Here is a 24384-nt window from a genome sequence, read left to right as displayed (position 1 = left end):
CAGGAGAGCTTCAACATTCTTGCCCGATGAAGCTGATTGTAATTATCAGCGAAACGTCGGACTACTCAAATTTTAAAATGCTGTTGATTCTCTCTACAGCACACCGGTAGGCTAAAGAAGTGAATTATTTTGTCCTTTGAAAAAACGTGACACATTTTTTTACTGTTTGGCCGTGTCGGGTGGTGGAGGGTTACGACACATTTATAAATAACGCGATCTGACCCAAAAACCTTGATTATGAATAATATTGGTCGCGAAAGCCTACGTGTTAAATTAGTCAAGCAACTATTTGGTGAATTACAAAACTTTGGTGACTTAACAAATAATTAAATATGATATAAATAAATGACCCACGTGAAAAGGTGATCGAAGGAGAGTAACCCCTGAAAAAAGACTGGCGGGATGCGTGAGCCACCACGCGGCACTGCACCGAGAGCCTGCAGCGAAGGGAGGGCCCGCTTACTGATAATTACATCAGTGGATCAACCTTCAAAGCAATAACCCGCATGTATCCATGTGCTTACACCAGCACAACGCAGGTGATGACTACAGATACAGACTTTACCCGCCATAAAGGAGGCCCTCTCTGGTCTAGGCAAATCCGTTTCAAGGACCAATGCATGCAACATGACCGAAGCATGTTTGTTTGCACACGCACACACGTGTGATTAAGCAGACGCCTTGTCATAGGTGTCTCTTCGTCTTCTTGCCGGAAAGGGTGACGCCTGTTACTTTCTGTTTGTATGTTCGATGAACTTGTTTGATGAACTTGTTCGATGAACCGTCCGTAGCCAACCATGCTCATCGGATGTGCGGCAATATCGCCAACCTCCCCAACTTCTTTTTTTTGCTGTTTTTCCTGGATTTTTCTGTTTGCGCATAGTCACTTTAAGATGTTTTCTTGTTCATGTTTTTGTTTTTTGTTTGTTGCGGTTGCACCCCATTCAAGAGCCGAATGGCTCACGGGGCTATACCAAATAAATGAAACTGAAACCTCTGCGGAAACTCGGTCGAACCCTTCTGAATAAGAGTCTCGGTGACGCTTTCCTGGGTAAACCGGTGCAATAGCAATAATCATGATGATATCAACTTGCAAAATACCTGCTGCAGAAAGCTCTGTGTCACCTGGGGGCTCTGTGAAACAGAATAATCTCATCGTAGATTTGAAGCTTTCGTGACTGCAAGGATTCATACTTAGGTTTTATCGGTAAAGTCACGGAGGTAATTTTTTTTTAATTACTAAAAGTAATAATAGAAATAAAATAAAATAATAAATCACGACGTTTCGGAGGCAACACAAGTCTCCGTCATCAGGTGGGACCGTCACAGCTAGATTTGCTGTACCAAGTGAGGCAGAGATTCCAAGATACAAGTTCTTAAGTTTTTTTTTTACCTACGTGACTTTACGGAAAAAACCTAAGAGTATAATCTCATCGTGTCAAGGTTTGTCATCATCATCATCTTCTTCACGCTGGCAAACAAAAAATGTTCGCATAGACACAACATAGATGAGGCTCACCTGGCGGGGGGGGGGGGCATCCCCAGACCCTCCTCCACCAGGTAAGCCAAGACGAGCGAGCCACTCGCCCACTGAACGAGAGGAGAACTTGCGCGTGCCGCTCTTGAGCTCACGACGCCTGAAGCTCAGAGAGGGCAGCGCAACCCAGAGCCGGGACCCTACAGAATACAACGACAAAAAGCACGAAATGCGACCGAGGTATGAAGTATGAACAGACATGATGCGAGTTAAAAGGCCAGGACGAGAGGGTGGTCGCAGCAGAGCGCTCGCCTGCCTGCGGTGGAGGCTTCAACGAACGGAGGGGATGAACCGTCCCGACATCACGACAGATAAGGTGACAGGTCGCACAGAAACCTGCCGAGCAACGAGTTCCACTCTCCCAGAACATCGCTGGTGTACTCGCAGAGATCGCCATGGATGATGGGAGAATGTGAACACATGGGGAGTGTGCCAAGAGCTCTGTCTGTTCACCTTCAAACATCGGTCTCTCCCTCTCTCGGTGTCTCCGTCTCTCTCCACGTCTCTCCCCTCCCTCTCCATGTAACTCCCCTGTCTCTCCCTCTCTTCCTGTCTCTCCCTCCCTATCTCTGCCTCTCTCTGCATCTCCCAATTACGATGTTATTACACTCACCACACAACGCACCAGCATTACACTCACCACACAAATCACCATAATCACACTCACCAGACAACTCACCAGCATCACACTCACCACACAACTCACCATCATTACACTCACCACACAACTCACCATCATCACGCTCACCACCCAACTCACCATCATTACACTCACCACACAACTCACCACACTCACCACACAACTCACCATAATTACACTCACAACACAACTCACCATCATCACACTCACCACACAACTCACCATCATCACACTCACCACACAACTCACCATCACACTCACCACACAACTCACCATCACACTCACCACACAACTCACCATCATCACACTCACCACGCAACTCACCATCATCACACTCACCACACAACTCACAATCATTACACTCACCACACAACTCACCATCATTACACTCACCACACAACTCACCATCATTACACTCACCACACAACTCACCACACAACTCACCATCACACTCACCACGCAACTCACCATCATTACACTCACCACACAACTCACAATCATTACACTCACCACACAACTCACCACACAACTCACCACTATCACACTCATCACACAACTCACCACACAACTCACCATCATCACACTCACCACACAACTCACCACCATCACACTCACCACACAACTCACCACACTCACCACACAACTCACCATCATCACACTCACCACAACTCACCATCATTACACTCACCACACAACTCACCATCATTACACTCACCACACAACTCACCATCATCATACTCACCACACAACTCACCATCATTACACTCACCACACAACTCACCATCATTACACTCACCACACAACTCACCACACAACTCACCATCATCACACTCACCACATAACTCACCATCACCACACTCACCACACAACTCACCATCATTACACTCACCACACAACTCACCATCACCACACTCACCACACAACTCACCATCATCACACTCACCACACAACTCACCATCACACTCACTACACAACTCCCCATCATTACACTCACCACACAACTCACCACCATCACACTCACTACACAACTCCCCATCATCACACTCACCACACAACTCACCACCATCACACTCACCACACAACTCACCATCATCACGCTCACCACCCAACTCACCATCATTACACTCACCACACAACTCACCACACTCACAACACAACTCACCATCACCACACTCACCACACTCACCACACAACTCACCATAATTACACTCACAACACAACTCACCATCATCACACTCACCACACAACTCACCATCACACTCACCACACAACTCACCATCACACTCACCACACAACTCACCATCACACTCACCACACAACTCACCATCATCACACTCACCACGCAACTCACCATCATCACACTCACCACACAACTCACCACACAACTCACCATCACACTCACCACACAACTCACCATCATTACACTCACCACACAACTCACCACACAACTCACCATCACACTCACCACGCAACTCACCATCATTACACTCACCACACAACTCACAATCATTACACTCACCACACAACTCACCACACAACTCACCATCATCACACTCACCACACAACTCACCACCATCACACTCATCACACAACTCACCACACAACTCACCATCATCACACTCACCACACAACTCACCACCATCACACTCACCACACAACTCACCACACTCACCACACAACTCACCATCATCACACTCACCACAACTCACCATCATTACACTCACCACACAACTCACCATCATTACACTCACCACACAACTCACCATCATCACACTCACCACACAACTCACCATCATTACACTCACCACACAACTCACCATCATTACACTCACCACACAACTCACCACACAACTCACCATCATCACACTCACCACATAACTCACCATCACCACACTCACCACACAACTCACCATCATTACACTCACCACACAACTCACCATCACCACACTCACCACAAAACTCACCATCACCACACTCACCACACATCTCACCATCATCACACTCACCACACAACTCACCATCATCACACTCACCACACAACTCACCATCATCACACTCACCACACAACTCACCATCATCACACTCACCACACAACTCACCATCACACTCACCACACAACTCACCATCATCACACTCACTACACAACTCACCATCATTACACTCACCACACAACTCACCATCATCACACTCACCACACAACTCACCATCACACTCACCACACAACTCACCATCATCACACTCACCACACAACTCACCATCACACTCACCACACAACTCACCATCATCACACTCACCACACAACTCATCATCATCACACTCACCACACAACTCACCATCATCACACTCACCACACAACTCACCATCACACTCACCACACAACTCACCATCATCACACTCACCACACAACTCACCATCACACTCACCACACAACTCACCATCATCACACTCACCACACAACTCACCATCATCACACTCACCACACAACTCACCATCATCACACTCACCACACAACTCACCATCATCACACTCACCACACAACTCACCATCATTACACTCACCACACAACTCACCATCATCACACTCACCATACAACTCGCAATGCCAATGGCCTGTCTAGTTTGTATTACCTCGTTTCCATTGACTGATGAAGATGACGATGATGACGATAGCGATGATGATACTGATGGCGATGATGATGGCGACGATGGTGGCGATGATGATGATGGCGATGATGATGATGATGGCGATGATGATAGCGACGATGGCGACGATGATGATAGCAACGATGACAGCGGTGATGATGGAGATGATGATGGCGATGATGGCAGTGATGGCGATGATGATTTTAGCGATGGCGAATATGATTATAGCGATGGTGATAATGATAGCGATGTCGATGAGGCATTAAGAGGCCTTGAGACGGACACGACGCCCGTAGAGAGGCGTGTCACGTGACGGCTACGGCTGCCCGGTGCTCCCCGGTGGGTCGAGACTTGTGCGAGTGGCAGCCAACGGAGGGAGCGCGTCCTAGCCCAGCCTAGCCCAGCCCCACCGATGGAGACGCCGCAGATGAAGTCAGCTCGCGTGGAGAGCAGCACCTGGGCGGGTTCATCGTTCTCGGGGTCGTGGGAGGTGGCAGTGGCAGGCCTCGTGGCAGGCCTTCGTCCAGCAGTGGAGAGATCGTGGCTGATGATGAGCCGTGAAAAATAGAAGGCGGGCGGCAGGGGGGGGGGGTGTGTGATCGGGTTCTGAAAGTCGGATCTCTTACGTTACCGGTAACCACGTGGAAAAAAAGCGGTAGAAACCGGTTAGAACCGTTTTTTTTTACCGCACAGTTAGAAATATCTGGGTGCTTTAAGACACGAGAGCGTTGGGCTGTCTGGATGAGAGTCGCCGCAGCAGCAGCCGTCACCAAACTGGCGGAGCTCCGGGCGGTGTCGCAACGGACCAGCGGACGCGGTTGCGATTCCGTCTGGCGGCGTGGCATCCGTTTGGTTTCTGCCTCCACGTGTAGAACGAACGTGCGTGCCAAGTGCAGCTGGCTGCTGCTGTGCATGTCCACACGACGATGAGCTCGCATTCTAGATTTGAAGCTTTCGTGACTGCAAGGATTCATATTCTAAGGTTTTCGGTAAAGTCACGTAGGTAAAAAAATAAAATTAATAAAAGTAAAATAAAAATAAAATACTTTTATTTATTGTAGTTTTTTTACCTACGTGACTTTAACGAAAACCTTAGAATATAAAGATGAGCTCTCATTTGTGATAGCCAGCTCGCTTCTGACAAAGAGCGGCATCGCTCGGTGGGCCTTACCCAGGTCAAACACACATTCTTAGTTTGAGTTTAATTTGAAACAATGGGGTGGGGGCGGGGGCGAGTTTCCCAAATCCCCCTTCCTCCCCCCAACTGCCTCTGCCCGCCAGCAGCAGTGGACGTGGGTTCACCGCAGTGAAGTCTACGACCGGCAGTTCACGTGTGGTGGGGTCAAGTGTGGCCACTGCCGCCGCCTCTAACAAAAGGTCAAATCGTATCCCACGGACATCATTCGCTCTCGTGGCGGCCAGCGGTGGCGCGCGTTCAAAGGACGCGATTGTTGCAACGCTCGCAGCTTGAGCGTTGACTCGTGCCGCCGTGCGGTTTGTCCGCAAGCGGCAATGGACGCGTTCGTTACAACCAGGGGCGGCCCTAGACGAGCTGCCAGCAACAGGCGCCCCCTAGGCGAGCCGTGCAATCGGCGCCCTCAACCCCCAAGGGGATATCTGGGATGAGACTTTTGGTAAACTGGAAAACATGTTTTCCCCAATTTTCCGTTTTAATGTTTTTGTAAGCGGATTTTTTTTTTTAAACGGAGTCGTAATTATTCGGTTTGTCCGTCTGTCCAACCAATACATTCTCAGCAATGTCGAGAACTTAACTATAATTTACATTCCCTCTGTCCGCGCACGGGAATTGAAATAATGCTCTTTGGTTCTTTCGGTAAAGTCACGTGGGTAGAAAAAACAATAGCTCACGACGTTTCGATCGCCACACAAGCAATCGTCTTCTCACACCTGAAGACGCTTGCTTGTGTGGCGATCGAAACGTCGTGAGCTATTACTTATTCTACCCACGTGACTTTACCGAAAGAACCAAAGAGAATGGATTCCTGCAGTCACGAAAGCTTCAAATCAAGATTGAATTGAAATAATGACGACTTCGTTATTTTATTTGTATTTTCATTTGTAATTTTCCCCTCGAGTTTGGCGCCCCACTTAACTTGGCGCCCGAGGCGACCGCTTCCTTCGCCTCTATGGACGGGCCGCCCCTCATTTAGAAAACATTCCACTGCAAACGGTTACCGGTTCTGGACTCGTCGAAACTGGTAACCGGTTCGCAAATCTTTCGCGACCACCTGATTGGCTCACAGGTGGTGACATCGCATTTACCGCCTCTGATTAAGACGGAAAAGGAGGATTTCTCCACAATTCTGGCTGCCGCCTGATGAGGCTGGTCGTAATTACCGGTGAAACGTCGAATTGTCAAAATGTTTTTACTCTCCAGTCACTAATTGACACGTTTTGTTTCCGTGACAACCCTTACTAATTGGCTGTGTCGAGTGGTGGTGGTGGCATGTTTAACGAAACATTTCTACTCTTAGGTTTTTTCGGTAAAGTCACGTAGGTAAAAAATAAAAGAAAAAATTTATAAAAGTAATAATAGAAATAAAATAATAAATCACGACGTTTCGGAGGCAACACAAGTCTCCGTCATCAGGTGGGACCGTCACAGCTAAATTTACCTTGACACAGTAAATCTGGCTGTGACGGTCCCACCTGATGACTGAGACTTGTGTTGCCTCCGAAACGTCGTGATTTATTATTTTATTTCTACTATTATTTTTATTAATTTTTTATTTTATTTTCTACCCACGTGACTTTACCGAAAACACCTAAGAGTATGAATCCTTGCAGTCACGAAAGCTTCAAATCTAGAAACATTTCTATTTACGCGATCTAACTCCCCCCCCCCCCCCCGAAAAAAAACTCTTATGGAAACCGGTTACCGGTTCTTGTTGAACAACAACAACGCTAGAGTCCAGTGAACGGAAGGGACGGGCTGCCCTCTGCTGGAGCCGGGAGGCGCTGGTGGCTGCAATGCGCTGGGGCCGGCCTGGCACCCGGCGCTGTGGACGCTGCCGCGAAGGGTTGGTGGACCACGCGCGGATGGCGTGCAACTCCATTCCCGTGCGTGGGCGTCGAGGGGCTGGGGGGAGCCGTACCCTGGCTCGCGCGGAGAAGGCGCTACAGCGGCATGTGGACTAAACCCCATCTGAACGTAATTACCAGCGACAGTTCCTATGATCACTGTTTCATTGCTTTTATGGCTTTATTTTGGTGATTTTCAAAAAGTTTTTTGGTTTGGCCATGTTTGTTTGTTGTAGTACAGAGCTAGACCGATAGCCTTAATCTAAGTTATCTTGTGGTTGTTGTTGTTTGACTTGCATCCCACTGGGATTTTTGCACACAGTGTTGGTGTACGGTGCTTTTTCTGCAATATTTAGCTGTCTTTTCTTGGATTTTCTGTTTGCACATAGTCACTTTAAGATGTTTTCTTGTTCATGTTCTTTTTTTGTTGCAGTTGCACCCGATTCAAGAGCCGAATGGCTTACAGGGCTATGCCTAATACATAAACTTGAAACTTGAAACGTCGTACTCAAATTGCAAATGTTGTGGATGTGCTCTCCAACACACCGGTGGGCTGAAGTCGTAACTAATCGGCACGTTTTATTTACGTGACAAACCTTACTGGCCGTGTCGGGTGATGGAGGGTTACAACACATTTATCTAACCCAAAAAATAATGTATTATGAATAATATTGGTCGCGAAAGCTTACGTGTTAAACTAAACTTCATTTGTTCTTCCCGTGGGTGGGCGTCGAGAAAGAACTTGTACCCTGGGATCGCCAGAAGTTGGGACAGCACAAATTTGGACACGACCTGTTCTACCATCTGTGCGGGATCGAGTGTTGCCCCTTCGCACGCGTGGGTTTTCTCTGAGTGCCCCGATTTCCTCCCACGTATACACTCTCATTGATTGGCCGATAACAACTTCATCTATAGAGGACTGCAGAGCTTGGGGTGGGGGGGGGGGTTGGCTCTGGCTTCTCACCAGCGTGTGGCTGCTCCTGCCTCCCCGTTGCTCGTATGTGTGCAGTGGGGAGCAGTAGTGTAGCGGGTAGCGTACCACGCTACGAGCCCGGCGACACGAGTTCGATTCTCGCTCACGGCCAACACCAGTGACGATTATCTGAACCGGTCCTGGGTCTCCCCGAGGTCGACTCAGCCTGAAAAGAGTATCTGGTGCGGTGTTAACATCGCCACTGGGGAGACAAAGGCGGTCAGACGTGGTGCTGGCCACCCACCCCCATGCGTATTGTACCGGCCTTAATAGGTGCTCGCTAACAACACTTGCCCCAACAGTCTGTTAAGGCTATACGAGGGAATCTTTGCCTTTATGTGTCAGCTGGGTCATGTAGCCCGCATGCCTAACCACCGTATACCCAATCAGTTTCTGTTTGGCCGGATAAAAGGGGGCTAAACGGGCGCGGCATGGGCTGGAGAAGAGATGGACTGCTGGGTGAGTGAGTTCGTGAATGGCATGGGCTAGGGAAGAGATGGGCTGATGCGGTACTGGAGGATGTGGAGCGGAGTGGACTTTCCGAAGACTGCTTCCAAGATCGGCCTTTATGAAGGAGGCTCGTGAAGGACCCTGCTGGTCTTTTGGAGGCAGCCGCCCTCCAACAACAACGGGGGGTCAGAGCGACGCTCACAACAACGAGCGGAACGCACAGTGGGGAGCACAGTTGGTGCATCTGCCAGTCGTCTCGGTCAGTCGACCTATGGCACCCTGGGTCTGTGCCGTGGGCTCTTGCCAGCAGCGAGCCTTCGACACTTAGCACGTGGCCTCAAAGTTGCACGTGGCCCGGCACAGGTGCCGTTGTGACGTCAACGCCGGTGAGTGGCGAACGGCGACGATTGGTTGTTTTTGGGACATCATCTGGACATCCCAAGTAGGTTCATCTTCTTGGTTCTTTCGGTAAAGTCACGTAGAAGGGAAGTAATAAAATAATAAAAATAAAACATAATAAAACAATTCTCACGACGTTTCGGCCACAACGCAAGTAGCCGTCCTCAGGCGAAGAATGAAACACCACCAAGCTTGGAGCGTATATTTAAGCTGGGTTAGAGGGGGGGGGGAGGTGGGAAGAAGAGCGCCTAGACAAAATAATTTGCATATCAAGAGGAATTCAGCATATGGAAAATGCGTAGGAGGTGGGCGGGGGGGGTTCCAAATCAATACTATGCCCGTGCATTATGCAGGATTATCAGCATCAAAGGGGGGGGGGGAGGGGGGTAGCATTAACAAAGGAAAGGAATGTTAATAGTATGTAGCTGCAGTTACTAAACAACCACGTAAAAAACTAAAGTAAAAACTGCATAACAAACTAAAGTATAAACTACATAGCATCATCAGTGTACTTACTATACTCTGCAATAAGCTGAGTTACTAACAGTAAGTAATACATAAAAAAATTCTACGTTGTAAAAAATTATATAATATGCTTCCATCTAAACTTTATTCTCTTACATCACACGCGTCTATACCGTACTATATACTGCCATAGACAAACCCAACATTAAATTACATACTGTATTGCTATAAACCACCCTATACCTTATACATTTTAATATAACACTATGTATTATTCTACCCACCCTAATGTGTATCGAAATGGTTTATTACGTCCTTCCAGTGATTGCTAAGCCAGAATCCATCTTCTCGGTTAAAATTGTCTCTGTGTTTGTATATGTGGATCGCCTCATGAACGAATCTCTCATGATAGCCAGATGGCTTGCAGAGAACCTCTGTCTTGGAGAAGTCAATGTCATGTGAGCCCACTGAATTGTAACAGTGATCTGCCACGGCTGAGGTGTTTGTCCTACCGTGTTTCAGGTCAGCTTTATGTTCCCGGATGCGGTCCGAGACATGTCGTTTGGTTTCCCCAATGTAACTGCTACCACAGAGGCAACTTAGTTTGTAGACACCAGGGTACTGTATGTCTGGAACCACATATTTTACAGACGGTACCAGATCGCGGATTTTATGTACTGTGTTGAATCGGACCTGGATCTTGTGTTTAATCAGGATTTTGGAGATCTTTTTTGTGACCCCAGCAATGTAGGGTAAGGTGATGGTCTTGAAAGGCTCCTCAACAGGATCCTTCTTGATGGTTGGAGTGATGGCTTTGCGGATTGTGTAGTCGGAGTAACCATTAGCCTTAAGAGCTTGGCGTACGTGTTTGAGTTCACTGGAAATGTGTTCCTGGTCGGAGATGCATTGGGCTCTATGATATAGAGTCTTGATGAGGGAATTCTTCTGGGATGGATGGTGGTGGGAATCCGGTTTTAGATAAGCATCCGTGTGGGTGGCTTTCCTGTAGACAGAGTGGCTCATTGAACCATTAGGTCTCCTTTTGATTAGGACATCCAAAAAGGGTAGCTTGCCATCATTTTCGACTTCCATGGTGAATCTGATGGCTGGGTGTATGGAATTGATGTGGTCGAGAAATTGGTCTAGAGCAGGCCGGCCATGTGTCCATAAGGTCGGGCGTAGAGTGGCAGTCTGGATGGCGTCCGTCTCAAATTTCTCCATGAAGATGTTGGCTACAACCGGAGATTTAAATCGAAAAATCCCAAGTAGGCTTTCGCGACCGATGTTAAACAAAGCTCACTAATTGGCTGTGTCAGGTGGTGGCGGTTTTAACGACTCATTTATATTGACGAGGTCTCACCCCAACAAACAAAAAACCCCTCTCAGATCAATACCTTACTAAGATGGCGGCGCTGCTTTGGTACCTCTTCAACCTTCACAAAGATGGCGGCCGGGTATGACGTCACGTCCGGCGAGGCCGCGCGCGACCTTGCCGCGCACGAGACGGCGCGCGTCCACGATTGGTCGAGACGAGGTTGTCGTTGGGGAGGGGGTGGTGATGGGGGGGGGGGAGCGGTGTGTGACCAATCGCGAGGCGCCGCCAGACCCCACGCGCGCGGCTTTAGCCAATGGGGCTGCGCGCTGCGCCGCGTGCCCGCGTTGGGGTGGGGGCCGCGGAAGAGCGAGAGAGACAGAGGAGCTATCGAGCATGGCGGCTGCGGTTGTGATGAGCGGAGCCGTGTGGCGGAGCGCGACGCGGGGAGTCCGTGCGGTGCTCTGCAGCAGCAGCAGCAGAGCCATGAGCGGCGAGGTAGGCGACAGGCGGCGGTGTCTCGTCGCGGGCAGCGTTCGGCAGCTGCAGCAGCGGCAGTAGCAGCTGCGTCATTGGCAACGTCCTTGACGGCAGCGTGGTCATTCACCTCGGCGGTGGCTCGCCAAGCGAGGCTGTGGAGCTCGCCATTCACTTGCTCGTCGTTGTCGTCGTCGTGGGCTCCTCGTTACAACCGTGGGCGGCGATGCCGTCGGCAATAGCGGCCGCGTTGTAAACGTCGTCAGAGGTGTCGTGAAGTCGGAGGCGCCATTCGCCCCATTCGCCGTGGGTGACCGGGGTAAAACTTCGAACATCATTGACGATCATCGGGACTGAATGAGCAACGTTCATATCGGCTACATCGCCATTGCTAACGATGTTATCGGTGTGGCATTTATGCCTTCACCTCAGCGGTAACATCACGATTATTAACATCATCGGCAAACAATATTAACTTTTTATTGAGCGTCCGATAACCTCGGGTTCAACATGAACATCACTTTCATCAATGATTATCATTGCCATCATCATCGACGCCATCACAAACATTCACGGTAGCCACTTTATGGGTGCTGGTGCTGGAGGTTTTGGCGGTGGTATTTATACGATCACGACGGTAAGGGTTGCTTATCGTTATTGTTATTCCGATTGTTTACGCCGACTGTCGAAACTCAGCAGGGTCCTGTGCCAAGCTTTAGCAGTAAGGGGGTGGGTGACTGCCGTATTGATTCAAATCGAGTAGAACATTTTGCGGTGTTAATTTTTGCTCTTTTTCAACGTTGGACCGCCACAATGGGCCGAAGGCCCCGATGTATGACGACGCGTGATCTATTCACTCGCAGTCATTGACCAGGACAGTGCGTGTCGCCACAGCAACAGCTGAGCATGGTCATTGTGATGGGAGGGCGGGGATGGTTATACTATAAATAGTATCATTATTACCCGTGACCACCACCACGATCATCACATCACGCACCACACGTCCACTACACTATTAGGTGGAATTATCAAGGCATGGGCTGGGTCAGGCTGGGTCGCGGGGATTTCACCAACAACCAATCCGCAGATTCGCCCCCTGCTGACGGCCAGCGGTAGGTGTGAGTGATGTGTGTGCGTGGTGTGAGTGTGAGTGATGTGTGTGCGTGGTGTGTGTGAGCGTGTGAGTGATGTGTGTGCGTGGTGTGAGTGTGGTGTGTGTGAGCGTGTGAGTGATGTGTGTGCGTGGTGTGAGTGTGAGTGATGTGTGTGCGTGGTGTGTGTGAGCGTGTGAGTGATGTGTGTGCGTGGTGTGAGTGTGGTGTGTGTGAGCGTGTGAGTGATGTGTGTGCGTGGTGTGAGTGTGGTGTGTGTGAGCGTGTGAGTGATGTGTGTGCGTGGTGTGAGTGTGGTGTGTGTGAGCGTGTGAGTGATGTGTGTGCGTGGTGTGAGTGATGTGTGTGCGTGGTGTGAGTGTGAGTGATGTGTGTGCGTGGTGTGTGTGAGCGTGTGAGTGATGTGTGTGCGTGGTGTGAGTGTGGTGTGTGTGAGCGTGTGAGTGATGTGTGTGCGTGGTGTGAGTGTGGTGTGTGTGAGCGTGTGAGTGATGTGTGTGCGTGGTGTGAGTGTGGTGTGTGTGAGCGTGTGAGTGATGTGTGTGCGTGGTGTGAGTGTGGTGTGTGTGAGCGTGTGAGTGATGTGTGTGCGTGGTGTGAGTGTGGTGTGTGTGAGCGTGTGAGTGATGTGTGTGCGTGGTGTGAGTGTGGTGTGTGTGAGCGTGTGAGTGATGTGTGTGCGTGGTGTGAGTGTGGTGTGTGTGAGCGTGTGAGTGATGTGTGTGCGTGGTGTGAGTGTGGTGTGTGTGAGCGTGTGAGTGATGTGTGTGCGTGGTGTGAGTGTGGTGTGTGTGAGCGTGTGAGTGATGTGTGTGCGTGGTGTGAGTGTGGTGTGTGTGAGCGTGTGAGTGATGTGTGTGCGTGGTGTGAGTGTGGTGTGTGTGAGCGTGTGAGTGATGTGTGTGCGTGGTGTGAGTGTGGTGTGTGTGAGCGTGTTAGTGATGTGTGTGCGTGGTGTGAGTGTGGTGTGTGTGAGCGTGTTAGTGATGTGTGTGCGTGGTGTGAGTGGTGTGTGTGAGCGTGTTAGTGATGTGTGAGTAATGTGTGTGCGTGATGAGAGTGTGGTGTGTGTGAGCGTGTTAGTGATGTGTGAGTGATGTGTGTGCGTGGTGTGAGTGTGGTGTGTGTGAGCGTGTTAGTGATGTGTGAGTGATGTGTGTGCGTGGTGTGTGTGAGCGTGTTAGTGATGTGTGAGTGATGTGTGGTTTGTGAATGATGTGTGTGTGGTGTGAGTAATGTGTGTGTGGTGTGTGTGAGCATTGTGTGAGCGTGTTAGTGGTGTGTGTGTGAGCATGTGTGTGTGAGCGTGTTAGTGATATGTGTGAGTGATGTGTAGATACTCTGCTCCCCTTCACAGGCAAGACCTCTTCGGCAGTACTCAACTCAACCCAATTAGTCTCTATGGTTAAGGACATGGTACTATCTCCTGATGACATCCTCGTCAGCTTTGATGTAGTATCTTTGTTTACCAAAGTCCCAGTACCGGACACCCTAACAATAATTGAGGACTTAGTCCAACATGGATTGAATTCTGATGTACCTGCGCTGGTTAGGCATTGCCTCACCAACACCTATTTTACCTGGAATGGCACCTTCTACAAACAGAATGAGGGTACCCCTATGGGCTCCCCCTTGTCACCAGTTATAGCCAACATGTTCATGGAAAAGTTTGAATCAGACGCCATCCAGACATCCACCCTACGTCCTTCCTTGTGGAAGAGGTATGTGGATGACACTTTCGTCATCTGGCCACATGGCCTCCCAGCACTGAACCACTTCTTGGACCACATCAATTCTAGACACCCATCCATCAGATTCACCATGGAAGTGGAGAAAGACGGTAAACTACCATTCTTGGATATTCTGTTTGAGAGGAGGCCTGACGGATCCTTGGGACATTCTGTCTACAGGAAAGCCACCCACACAGATTCCTACTTGAAACCGGATTCCCACCACCACCCATCTCAAAAGAATTCTCTCATCAAAACGCTATACCACAGAGCCCATGGCATTTCTGACCAACACCACCTGACCAGTGAATTGAGACATGTACATCGGGCCCTCAGGATGAACGGATACTCTGACCGTACTATCCGCCAAGCTGTCTCTCCCACCACACAGAAACAGCCACATGAAACTCCGACCAAAACTATCATGTTACCATACATAGCAGGCGTGACCAAAAAGATCTCCAAAATTCTAAACAAACATAAGATCCAAGTCCGATTCAGTACAGTGCATAAAATCCGTGATCTGATTCCATCTGTGAAGGATGTCGTTCCTGACTTACAGTATCCTGGAGTCTACAAATTGAGTTGCATTTGTGGTGATTGCTACATTGGAGAAACGAAACGTCATGTTGCTGATCGTGTCCGCGGGCACAAGTCAGATCTGAAACACGGCAGAACTGATTCTTCGGCCGTTGCCGATCATTGCTACAACTCGGTGGGCTCTCATGAAATTAACTTTTCCGAGACCAAGGTTCTCTGCAAACCTCCTGGCTACCATCAAAGGTTTGTACACGAAGCCATACAAATATACAAACACAGACATAATTTCAACCGTGATGATGGGTACAAACTTAGTAATCATTGGAAAGATGTTATCAACCACGCAAAAAAGACTTAATTACACTTTTTTGGACCATCTTATCTGACAGGCACTATCTTACTTTACTTTACCAAGTGTTAACATCCCCAGTGTTTAACAGTAATCTCTTCATTGTTCAGCCAGCATTGGTATAAACATGGGCATTTCCGTTCTTTTCTATCATGTGTATCAGGCCTCCCCCTCCCCCCCCTCTCTGTCCAATGCGTTGGCGTGTGCAGCAGTTTGTCGCTTGCGCACAATCGCTTCCACGCCGTCGCCCACTTTTTTGGCCCCGCCCCCCTCCCTCCCGATACGTTCCATTCATTGGCTACCACATTCTGATGAGCTCCCCCCCCCCTCTCCTCCCCCCTTCAACTTGCTTATAAGGGATTACATCTTGAATCATTGCCTCACTTGATGCAGCTAATCTGGCTGTGACGGTCCCACCTGATGACGGAGACTTGTGTTGCCTCCGAAACGTCGTGATCTTTATTTTATTTTTATTAATTTTGATGTTTTACCTACGTGACTTTACCGGAAAAAACCTAAGAATATGAATAAGATGTGTAGTGTGTGTGAGTGATGTGTGGTGTGTGTGTGTGAGCGTGTTAGTGATATGTGTGAGTGGTGTGTGTGAGTGATGTGTGGTGTGTGAGTGTGGTGTGTGTGGAGTGGTGTGAGTAGTGTGAGTGATGTGTGTGTGAGCGTGTTAGTGATGTGTGTGTGGTGTGTGAGTGATGTATGTGTGTGGAGTGTGTGAGTGATGTATGTGTGTGGTGTGCCAGAGAGAGTGTGTTAGAGAGGGGTGTTTGTGCGTAGGGGAGTGGGAGTGTAGAGGTTAGCGCGCTGCGATACGAACCTGGCGACTCGATTTCGATTTCCACTCACGGCCAACAACAGTGACGATTTACTGAACCCGATCTGGGCCTCCCCTACGTCGACTCGGGCTCAAATGAGTACCTGGTGCCAGTGTGTGAACATCGCCACTAGGGGGACAGGCGGCCTGCCGTGGTGTTGGCCACCCACCCCCTCGTGTGCCGTGCCGGCCTTCATAGGTGCTCGCTAACAGCACTTGCCCCAACAGTCTGTTAAGGCTACACGGGGAGGTCTTTGCCTTATTTCGTGAGTGATGTGTGATGGGGAGCGGTGGTGCAGCGGTTAGCGCTACGCTGCGCTACGAACCCGGCGACCCGAGTTCGATTCCGGCTCACGGCCACCACTAGTGACGATTATCTGAATCGGTCCTGGGCCTCCCCTCGGTCGACTCAGTCTCAAATGAGTACCTGGTGCGCCATCGCTGCTTGATGTTGCAGAGTTTGGCGGCTCAAATTCGGATTGCCGCCCTGGTTAATGCCGCTGCGCTGCTGCACATTAACGGTAGAATACTCGCCGTCTGCCACACAGTGGACGTAAAAGATGCAGTGACGTCTTCAGAAACGAGTTAGGCGTCACGTGTGACGGCGTCATGATCCAAATGTGCCAAAATATGATTGCACCACTAACGATCCGGTTAGGATTGAGCCGCAGCAGCATCGCGTGCGCCCTGATGTGAAACTGCTGCACTCTGTCTGTGGAAGACCGCAGCACCTTCCTTTAGTGATGGTCTCCTTGCCCTATGGTATAAGTATAATAGCGCGGATACCACATGGAGATGCACTAAATGTACTCGCAGGACCAGTGTTGCCATTACAGGGGGACAGTTGCCATCAAGGGTGAGTCTCCCCCGAAGCTAAAAAAAGATCAACTCCAGCTGAGCCAGTGACATGGGTGTCTAGGCGTAAGGCGCTTTGAGATGCTGTGGAATTGAAGCAAGCGCCAAACACATCTAAATCTTTACCACCATCATCCCTCCATCACCACTGCTACTATCACTTGCTAGTTAGTAATTGTGATGGTAATGATGATACGCGAAGGGTTTGTGTGTGGAGTTAGGCGCCTGTTTACATGCCCCAGGATCTCAATTCGCCATGAGTCTCATTTGAGCCATTCTACTGCCCAGCTGTAGTTGATCTTCTTTTAGCCTAGGGGATTTCCCCACCTGGTGGCAGCTGTCAATGTGCGGAGCAAGGTGACGCAGCACTGGCCTGCAGATAATAATTAATAATTGATTAGGTTTGATGTTCGCGCTGTGGTGCGCATAGCGATCATCGCGACGGACCGCACTGCCGTGTCTCGCAGACACAGCCTGCAGTAGTTGCTGTGTGTGATCCCAATCGTGGTATTTACGGTAGTAATGTTACAAATTTGGACCGTGATGCCAGCACACAATGACGTCGCAGGATCTTGAATGTTCCCTGTGATTGAAGCGAGTGGCACATTGGAGTACTTTCACACTTTAATATTCACTGCAGTAATAACTGGGGTGGCCTACCAGATTCGAACCGCGAACTGCCACCGCTTGGAAATGTCAAGGCCAAAGTGGGGGCAGGAGACTCTTGGGGCGTTGCTGCTGCTGGTGGTGGTGGTGTCACTGCAACCCAGCCCAGCCCATCCCAGCCCCGAGGCTCAGCAACTGTGCCCAGTTGTGTCGCAGCGTGTCGCGTGGTGTGTCCTGGTTAGAATTGTTGTGTCTCCACGTGTTTATGCGGATTCCAAATTCCACAGATACTAACGGGCGGGAAACTCCTTTTATATTCAATGCTGATCGCTTACTGTGATTAATGTGATGGCTTCAGATTCCTCAACAATTGTGTTATCGTAATCACAAGCTGCTTCTGTTAATGCTTGTTGGTGGTTGTGGTATTAGTGATGATGGTGGTGGCCATTGTGGTGTTGGTTGTGTTCTTGGTGTTGCTGATGGTAGTTGTATTGGTAATGATGGTGGTGATGTGGTTGTTGGTGGTTATGGTGATAGTCTTTGTAGTTTTGGTGTTTGAATTGGTGATGGTGGTAAAAGTGGTGGTTGTTGTGGTGGTGATGTTGGTTGTGGAATTGGTAATTGTTGTTGCGGCGATGGTGGTTGTGGTGATATTTATTGTTGTGATGGTGGTGGGTTGTCCCGCAGTCGGGAGGCAAGTCCGGTGACCGTGCCGGCTCGGTGCGCGAGGCCGGTGGGGCCTTCGCCAAACGCGAGAAGGCTGAGGAGGAGCGCTACTTTAAGTGAGCTCACCACCCCACTCACCACCCCACTCACCACCCCTCTCACCACCCCACTCACCACCCCTCTCACCACCACGTTCTCTACCCCACTCACCACCCCGCTCACCACCCCTCTCACCACCCCACTCACCACCCCACTCACCACCCCACTCACCACCCCTCTCACCACCACGTTCTCTACCCCACTCACCACCCCTCTCACCACCCCTCTCACCACCCCACTCACCACCCCTCTCACCACCCCACTCACCACCCCTCTCACCACCACGTTCTCTACCCCACTCACCACCCCGCTCACCACCCCTCTCACCACCCCTCTCACCACTCCACTCACCTCCCCACTCACCACCCCTCTCACCACCCCACTCACCACCCCACTCACCACCCCTCTCACCACCCCACTCACCACCCCACGCACCACCCCTCTCACCACCCCACTCACCACCACGTTCTCTACCCCACTCACCACCCCACTCACCACCCCACTCGCCACCCCACTCGCCACCCCTCTCGCCACCCCTCTCGCCACCCCACTCACCACCCATCTCGCCACCCCACTCGCCACCCCTCTCGCCACCCCTCTCGCCACCCCTCTCACCACCCATCTCACCACCCCTCTCACCACCCCACTCACCACCCCTCTCACCACCCCACTCACCACCCCTCTCACCACCACGTTCTCTACCCCACTCACCACCCCTCTCACCACCCCTCTCACCACCCCACTCACCACCCCTCTCACCACCCCACTCACCACCCCTCTCACCACCACGTTCTCTACCCCACTCACCACCCCGCTCACCACCCCTCTCACCACCCCTCTCACCACTCCACTCACCTCCCCACTCACCACCCCTCTCACCACCCCACTCACCACCCCACTCACCACCCCTCTCACCACCCCACTCACCACCCCACGCACCACCCCTCTCACCACCCCACTCACCACCACGTTCTCTACCCCACTCACCACCCCACTCACCACCCCACTCGCCACCCCACTCGCCACCCCTCTCGCCACCCCTCTCGCCACCCCACTCACCACCCATCTCGCCACCCCACTCGCCACCCCTCTCGCCACCCCTCTCGCCACCCCTCTCACCACCCATCTCACCACCCCTCTCACCACCCCACTCACCACCCCTCTCACCACCCCACTCACCACCCCACTCACCACCCCGCTCGTTCGCCACCCCACTCACCACCCCACTCACCACCCCACTCGCACGCCACCCCGCTCATCCCACGCTTGTTTTTGGTGTGATTGACAATTTGCTTCTTTGCTGTACTTTATTTGACATTGTTGTTCCATGGTCATTTCCGTGACCCAAGGTCTCTCCTGCAAACGAGACTCTGCCCTGGTCTCTCCTGAGTTCCCTCCTGGTCACACAACGGCAACTTGGCGTGAACCTGAACCTCCTCGCTCGCTCGCTGCACCTCAAACGCCCTCCCACCAAAGCCCCCAGGCCACAATGGCCGTGTCCTCGCTCGCCCCCCAGACTCACCTGGCCGGAACGACTCCCTCTTGTCGCTGAGCCACCCGTTGGGGGCAGCATTCACCACCGCGCAGACTCCCACCACCCTCCTGGTGCAGGCCTCTCGCGCTCGCCTTGAGTGTGGGCTATTGTGCGTGCCGAGGGCGCACCTCCACTCGATGGGTGACCCCCCCCGGGGCTTTCTCCCGTGTGGCCCCCAAGCTGTGGAATTCTCCACTCCCTGTCCGATATTAGATCTGCCGAGTCCCTCGGTTTATTTAAATCCCCGCCTTAAAACATTTTTTTCTCACAGACTTTTTCTCCTTGTTAATTTTGCTGTGTGTTTTGGGAGTGTGGGGCGGGGGTATTCGTATCCGTGGTTAAATCGTAAGCCTGCGTGCTTCTATTAGGTTTGAGAATTGCGTGAGGTACTGACTTGCTTTTAGCTCTGTGTAGCGCCTAGTGACCTCTGGGTGAAATGCGCTTTAAGTGTAAATTATTATTTATTATTAAAAGGACAATTATATAATTGGCGACGTTTTGGGCAATTACCCTTCCTCACTTCTTTACTAGATACTTATCTTGTAGAGTTTATAAATAGCGCCCGATTCTGAGGCGCTTTACAACAATTATACAATTGTACACTTGATGGTGGAGATGAAGAGTGGGGGTTGTTATTAAACGTGGTGGTGTAGTTATGGTGACAGGAGAACAGGCGGGAGTGGTTAAGAAAGTGTTTAAGCTAGTGATAGTGGTTGGGGTAGTGATCGGGTTTAGGGGAGTGATAGTGGTAGGGGTAGTGAAAGGGGTAGTGATTGGGTTTAGGGTAGGGGTAGTGAAAGGGGTAGTGATGGGGTTTGGGGTCGGCCTGGTCGTAGCTGAAGGGCGGTGGGCAGAGCGTAGGAGTAGCAGGATTGGGCGAGGGGAGAACAGACGGGGGTTATTTTAAGGGAGGAATGGAAGCAGGTTCGTGAAGATGATTGTTTCATGTGGCATGAAGAAGGGCCTTTGCCACAAACGTCACCAACTTTATGAAGTTTATTCCTTTTGCGGCCACACGGTGGTGTTATTGACGCGTGTGTTTAGTTTTTGTTGATCGTGCACCACTGCCAGCGCAGCAGATGTTTTTGGCTTTGGCCTAAGTGATGATCCCACCCAAATTTGTGTCGTTGAGGCCCTCCCACCACCCGACACGGCCAAACGAATTAAATTCCCACGCTGGGTATGAGCGTTTAGCGACGGGCAACCTGATTGTCTCAGCTTCAGTTCCCCGGGTGACTTGGAGAACAATTCTCACAGCCAAACTTGCCAGGGAGCAGCTGCGTCACCAGCAGCGTGAAGGAAACTGGGTGATTGCTGCAGCAAAACCTGTCCATGTGTGAGCAGCTAGTGCAGTCTGTAAACATCAGCTGTGGGGAGACAAAGGCGGCCTGGCATGCTGCTACCCCCCCCCCCGCCTCGTTTGCAATGTTTGGCCTTCGTAAGTACTGCTCGCTAACATAAATACCTGATGCAATGCGTCAATATCGCCACTAGGGAGACGAACGCATGGTGTTTGGCGACTCACCCCGTCATGTACCACGCTGGCCTTCATAGTTGCACTTGCCCCAGCAGCATGTGTAGGCTTTACAAGAGGGTCTTTGAGTGTAAGGAAATGGGGTGGATAAGTTGAGTGGGTGGGAGAGCATCCACGTGTGTGTTGTTGTGGGGAGCAGTGGTGCAGCGGTTAGCTCATTGTGCTTCGAACCTGGCGACCCGAGTTCTGGCGACCCGATTCCCGCTCGTGACCAATAGCAGGAACAATGATCTGAACCAGTCCTGGGGCTTTCCCCTAGGTCGACTCAGCCTTAAATGTAGTTTGCGATGCGTTAACATCGCCACTAGGGAGACTTGCATGGTGTTGGCGATCCACCCCCTCGTGTACCATGCCGGCCTTCATAGTTCCACTTGCCCCAACAGTCTGCTAAAGGCTATATGGGGGATCTTTGTGTTGTGACCTGCAATGTTGGGGTGGTTGAACAGAGTGTGGATGGTATCAACCGAGGCCTCGGCATGAGTGGAGGAAGCTGCATATGAAGTTGCTGGCTCCGTGCGTGTGACCCCGTGAGTGTGTAGGCTAAATGGGGGGTTTTTGTCTTGTGTAGTGTGTGGATTTGATTCCAGCCAACACCAGGTCGACTCGGCCTTAAATGAGTACCTGTTGCGGTTTGTAAACATCGCCACTCAGGAGACAAAGGTGGCTGGGCGTGGTGCTGGCCACCTACCCCCTCGTGTGCTGTACCGGCTTTCATAGGTGCTGCTCGCTAACAGCACTGGCCCCAAAATATCTTCAGGCTATAAGCGAGATCTTTGTCTTGTGTAGGAAGATGAACACGGATCAGCTGAAGTCTCTGTCCAACCACCACGAGGAGGAGATCAAGCACTCGGAGGCCGAGATCCAGCGTCTGAAGAAGGAGATCGAGAGACACAAGGAGAAGGTGAAGGGTCTGCGCAAGATCCAGGAAGACGACTAAGGGAGACGTTCGGTGGCAGGGGGCGGGAGGGGGGCACCGCCATCGCTATGGTTACCAGCTGAGTTCCCAGATACCCCTTGGAGAGCAGGTCTGCCCGATCGCGAGATTCCCTGATCTTGGGTCCTTTTACTTCCAGCTCCCCGTTGCTCGTTGTGCTCTGGCCGTGTAACGCACCCCGAGCTCCACGGCACCCACTCACGGGCAGCCCCGACCAGCCCTGGCTCGTCTGGCTGTGAGCGGGACTGTCGTGCCACGAGTTAGTCCTCGAGTCACATTTGCGATGGCCGTTCTTCCCCTCTCCTCATCCTCCCTCCTCCTCCACCCAGCTCTCGTTTCCCACCACTAACCTGTTTCCCATCGCCTCTCTCCCTCCGTCATCGCTCCCTCCCTCGGCGATCGTGGTTACATTTCTTTCCGCTAAGGAGCAGAGCGCGCGCGGGGATAACCGCCATGGAAACTCTGGGGAGGCTTTCAGATTTCAAATAAATGGAATTCAAACGTGGAGCCGCGTCATCGAGTGAGTGAGGTGCGTGTGCAGGTGTTTCCGTTGCTTGAATTCCACCACCACAACCACCACCACCACCAGCACCACCATGCGGCATGTGTAATAATTGGTTTTTTTTCAGGACGGGTTTTATTCTGCCGCTGCAAGAGAACGCGTTCCGAGGCAGGAATGTTGGATACAGGATAGTTTTAATAATTATTATCATGGTTATTCGGTTACATGTTGACTAAAAAGTTGCTATGATATGTCCGGGTTAAAATTTTAACTATCCCACTTATCCCTGCCAGACATAAGGGATACGGGCTGTGCGCACATACCACTCGCACGTATACCAAACGCTTAAGAGCAACCACACACCACCAATACCACTACGCGACATTCGCCACTAAGTGCCGGTGACGTCACCACGGCGCTCGTTCCAGGTCGGGTGCACGAGACACCCAGGTGCCATGGGTTGACTGAGATGGCTGGCAGGTGTCACGTGCTCACCACTGTACCAATTTGTTGCGTTTTATCCACCCAGTGCTCCGCTCGTTATTGTGAGCATCGATCTGTCCTCCGTTGTTGGAGAGTGACTGCCTCCAACTGCCCAGTAGCGTCCTTCACGAGCCTCCTCCATCAAGGCCGATCTTGATACCACTGGCTCCAGTCATCGGCAAGTCCAATTGGCACCACATCTTGCTGAACCGCATCAGCCCATCTCTTCTCCAGCCCGTGCCTATTTATCCCCAAATATAAACTGCTTGGGCATGTGGTTAAACCCAGGATGGATTGTAATTCAGGCCAGCCTGAATGTGTCAAACTGGAACATGTTCCCTTTAAAGGACTCCACATTTCACAAGAATAGAGAAGAGAGGACAACTGGCCGAGAAGACCAGGAGCTTCGTATGAAATGACAGACCAGGTAGCTTCCATACAGCTTAACGCAGATGATGACAAGATAATGCCGCCCGACTAATTCAGACCCCAGCTGCCAAACTGGAGCTGGTTATAAACATACCGCCCAGGGAGCTCCACTCTCACCAACTGTCTCGCCACACGCAAACAGAACAACCGCCATTCACTAATAAGTGGGGGTGACGTCACTACGGCGCTTGTGCCAGTCTGTGTGCATGTTAAGGCCACGTGAAGTGTCGAACGCCCGCCGGCAGGAG

At 51.0% G+C, this 24384-nt stretch overlaps 1 protein-coding gene and 1 long non-coding RNA gene across 2 annotated transcripts; both read left to right on the top strand.

The window, feature by feature from the left end:
- Positions 1-11806: 11806 nt before the first annotated feature.
- ATP5IF1 (ATP synthase inhibitory factor subunit 1) lies at positions 11807-23227 on the top strand. Its single transcript, XM_078880300.1, has 3 exons — positions 11807-11958; positions 18643-18737; positions 22575-23227. The coding sequence occupies exons 1-3, from the start codon at positions 11857-11859 to the stop codon at positions 22723-22725; spliced, it is 348 nt and encodes a 115-aa protein (XP_078736426.1). The 5' UTR covers positions 11807-11856; the 3' UTR covers positions 22726-23227.
- LOC144950243 (uncharacterized) lies at positions 11966-15584 on the top strand. The gene is made up of 3 exons (XR_013640365.1): positions 11966-12256; positions 12957-13049; positions 15394-15584. It is a non-coding gene; the product is annotated as an uncharacterized LOC144950243 (long non-coding RNA).
- Positions 23228-24384: the final 1157 nt, after the last annotated feature.

The sequence above is a fragment of the Lampetra fluviatilis genome, chromosome 57 (genome assembly GCF_964198595.1).
Source record: "Lampetra fluviatilis chromosome 57, kcLamFluv1.1, whole genome shotgun sequence".
Taxonomy (NCBI): Eukaryota; Metazoa; Chordata; class Hyperoartia; order Petromyzontiformes; family Petromyzontidae; genus Lampetra; species Lampetra fluviatilis.
The sequence above is the reverse complement of the archived record's forward strand: the minus strand, read 5'-3'. Positions and strand labels throughout refer to the sequence as shown.

What these genes read in the sequence shown, in the direction of transcription:
- ATP5IF1 (XM_078880300.1), top strand. Translation starts at nt 11,857, where the DNA reads ATGGCGGCTGCGGTTGTGATGAGCGGAGCCGTGTGGCGGAGCGCGACG. An exon ending in GCAGAGCCATGAGCGGCGAG is followed by an intron (nt 11,959 to 18,642) that starts GTAGGCGACAGG and finishes GTTGTCCCGCAG; the next exon opens with TCGGGAGGCAAGTCCGGTGA. An exon ending in GAGGAGGAGCGCTACTTTAA is followed by an intron (nt 18,738 to 22,574) that starts GTGAGCTCACCA and finishes TGTCTTGTGTAG; the next exon opens with GAAGATGAACACGGATCAGC.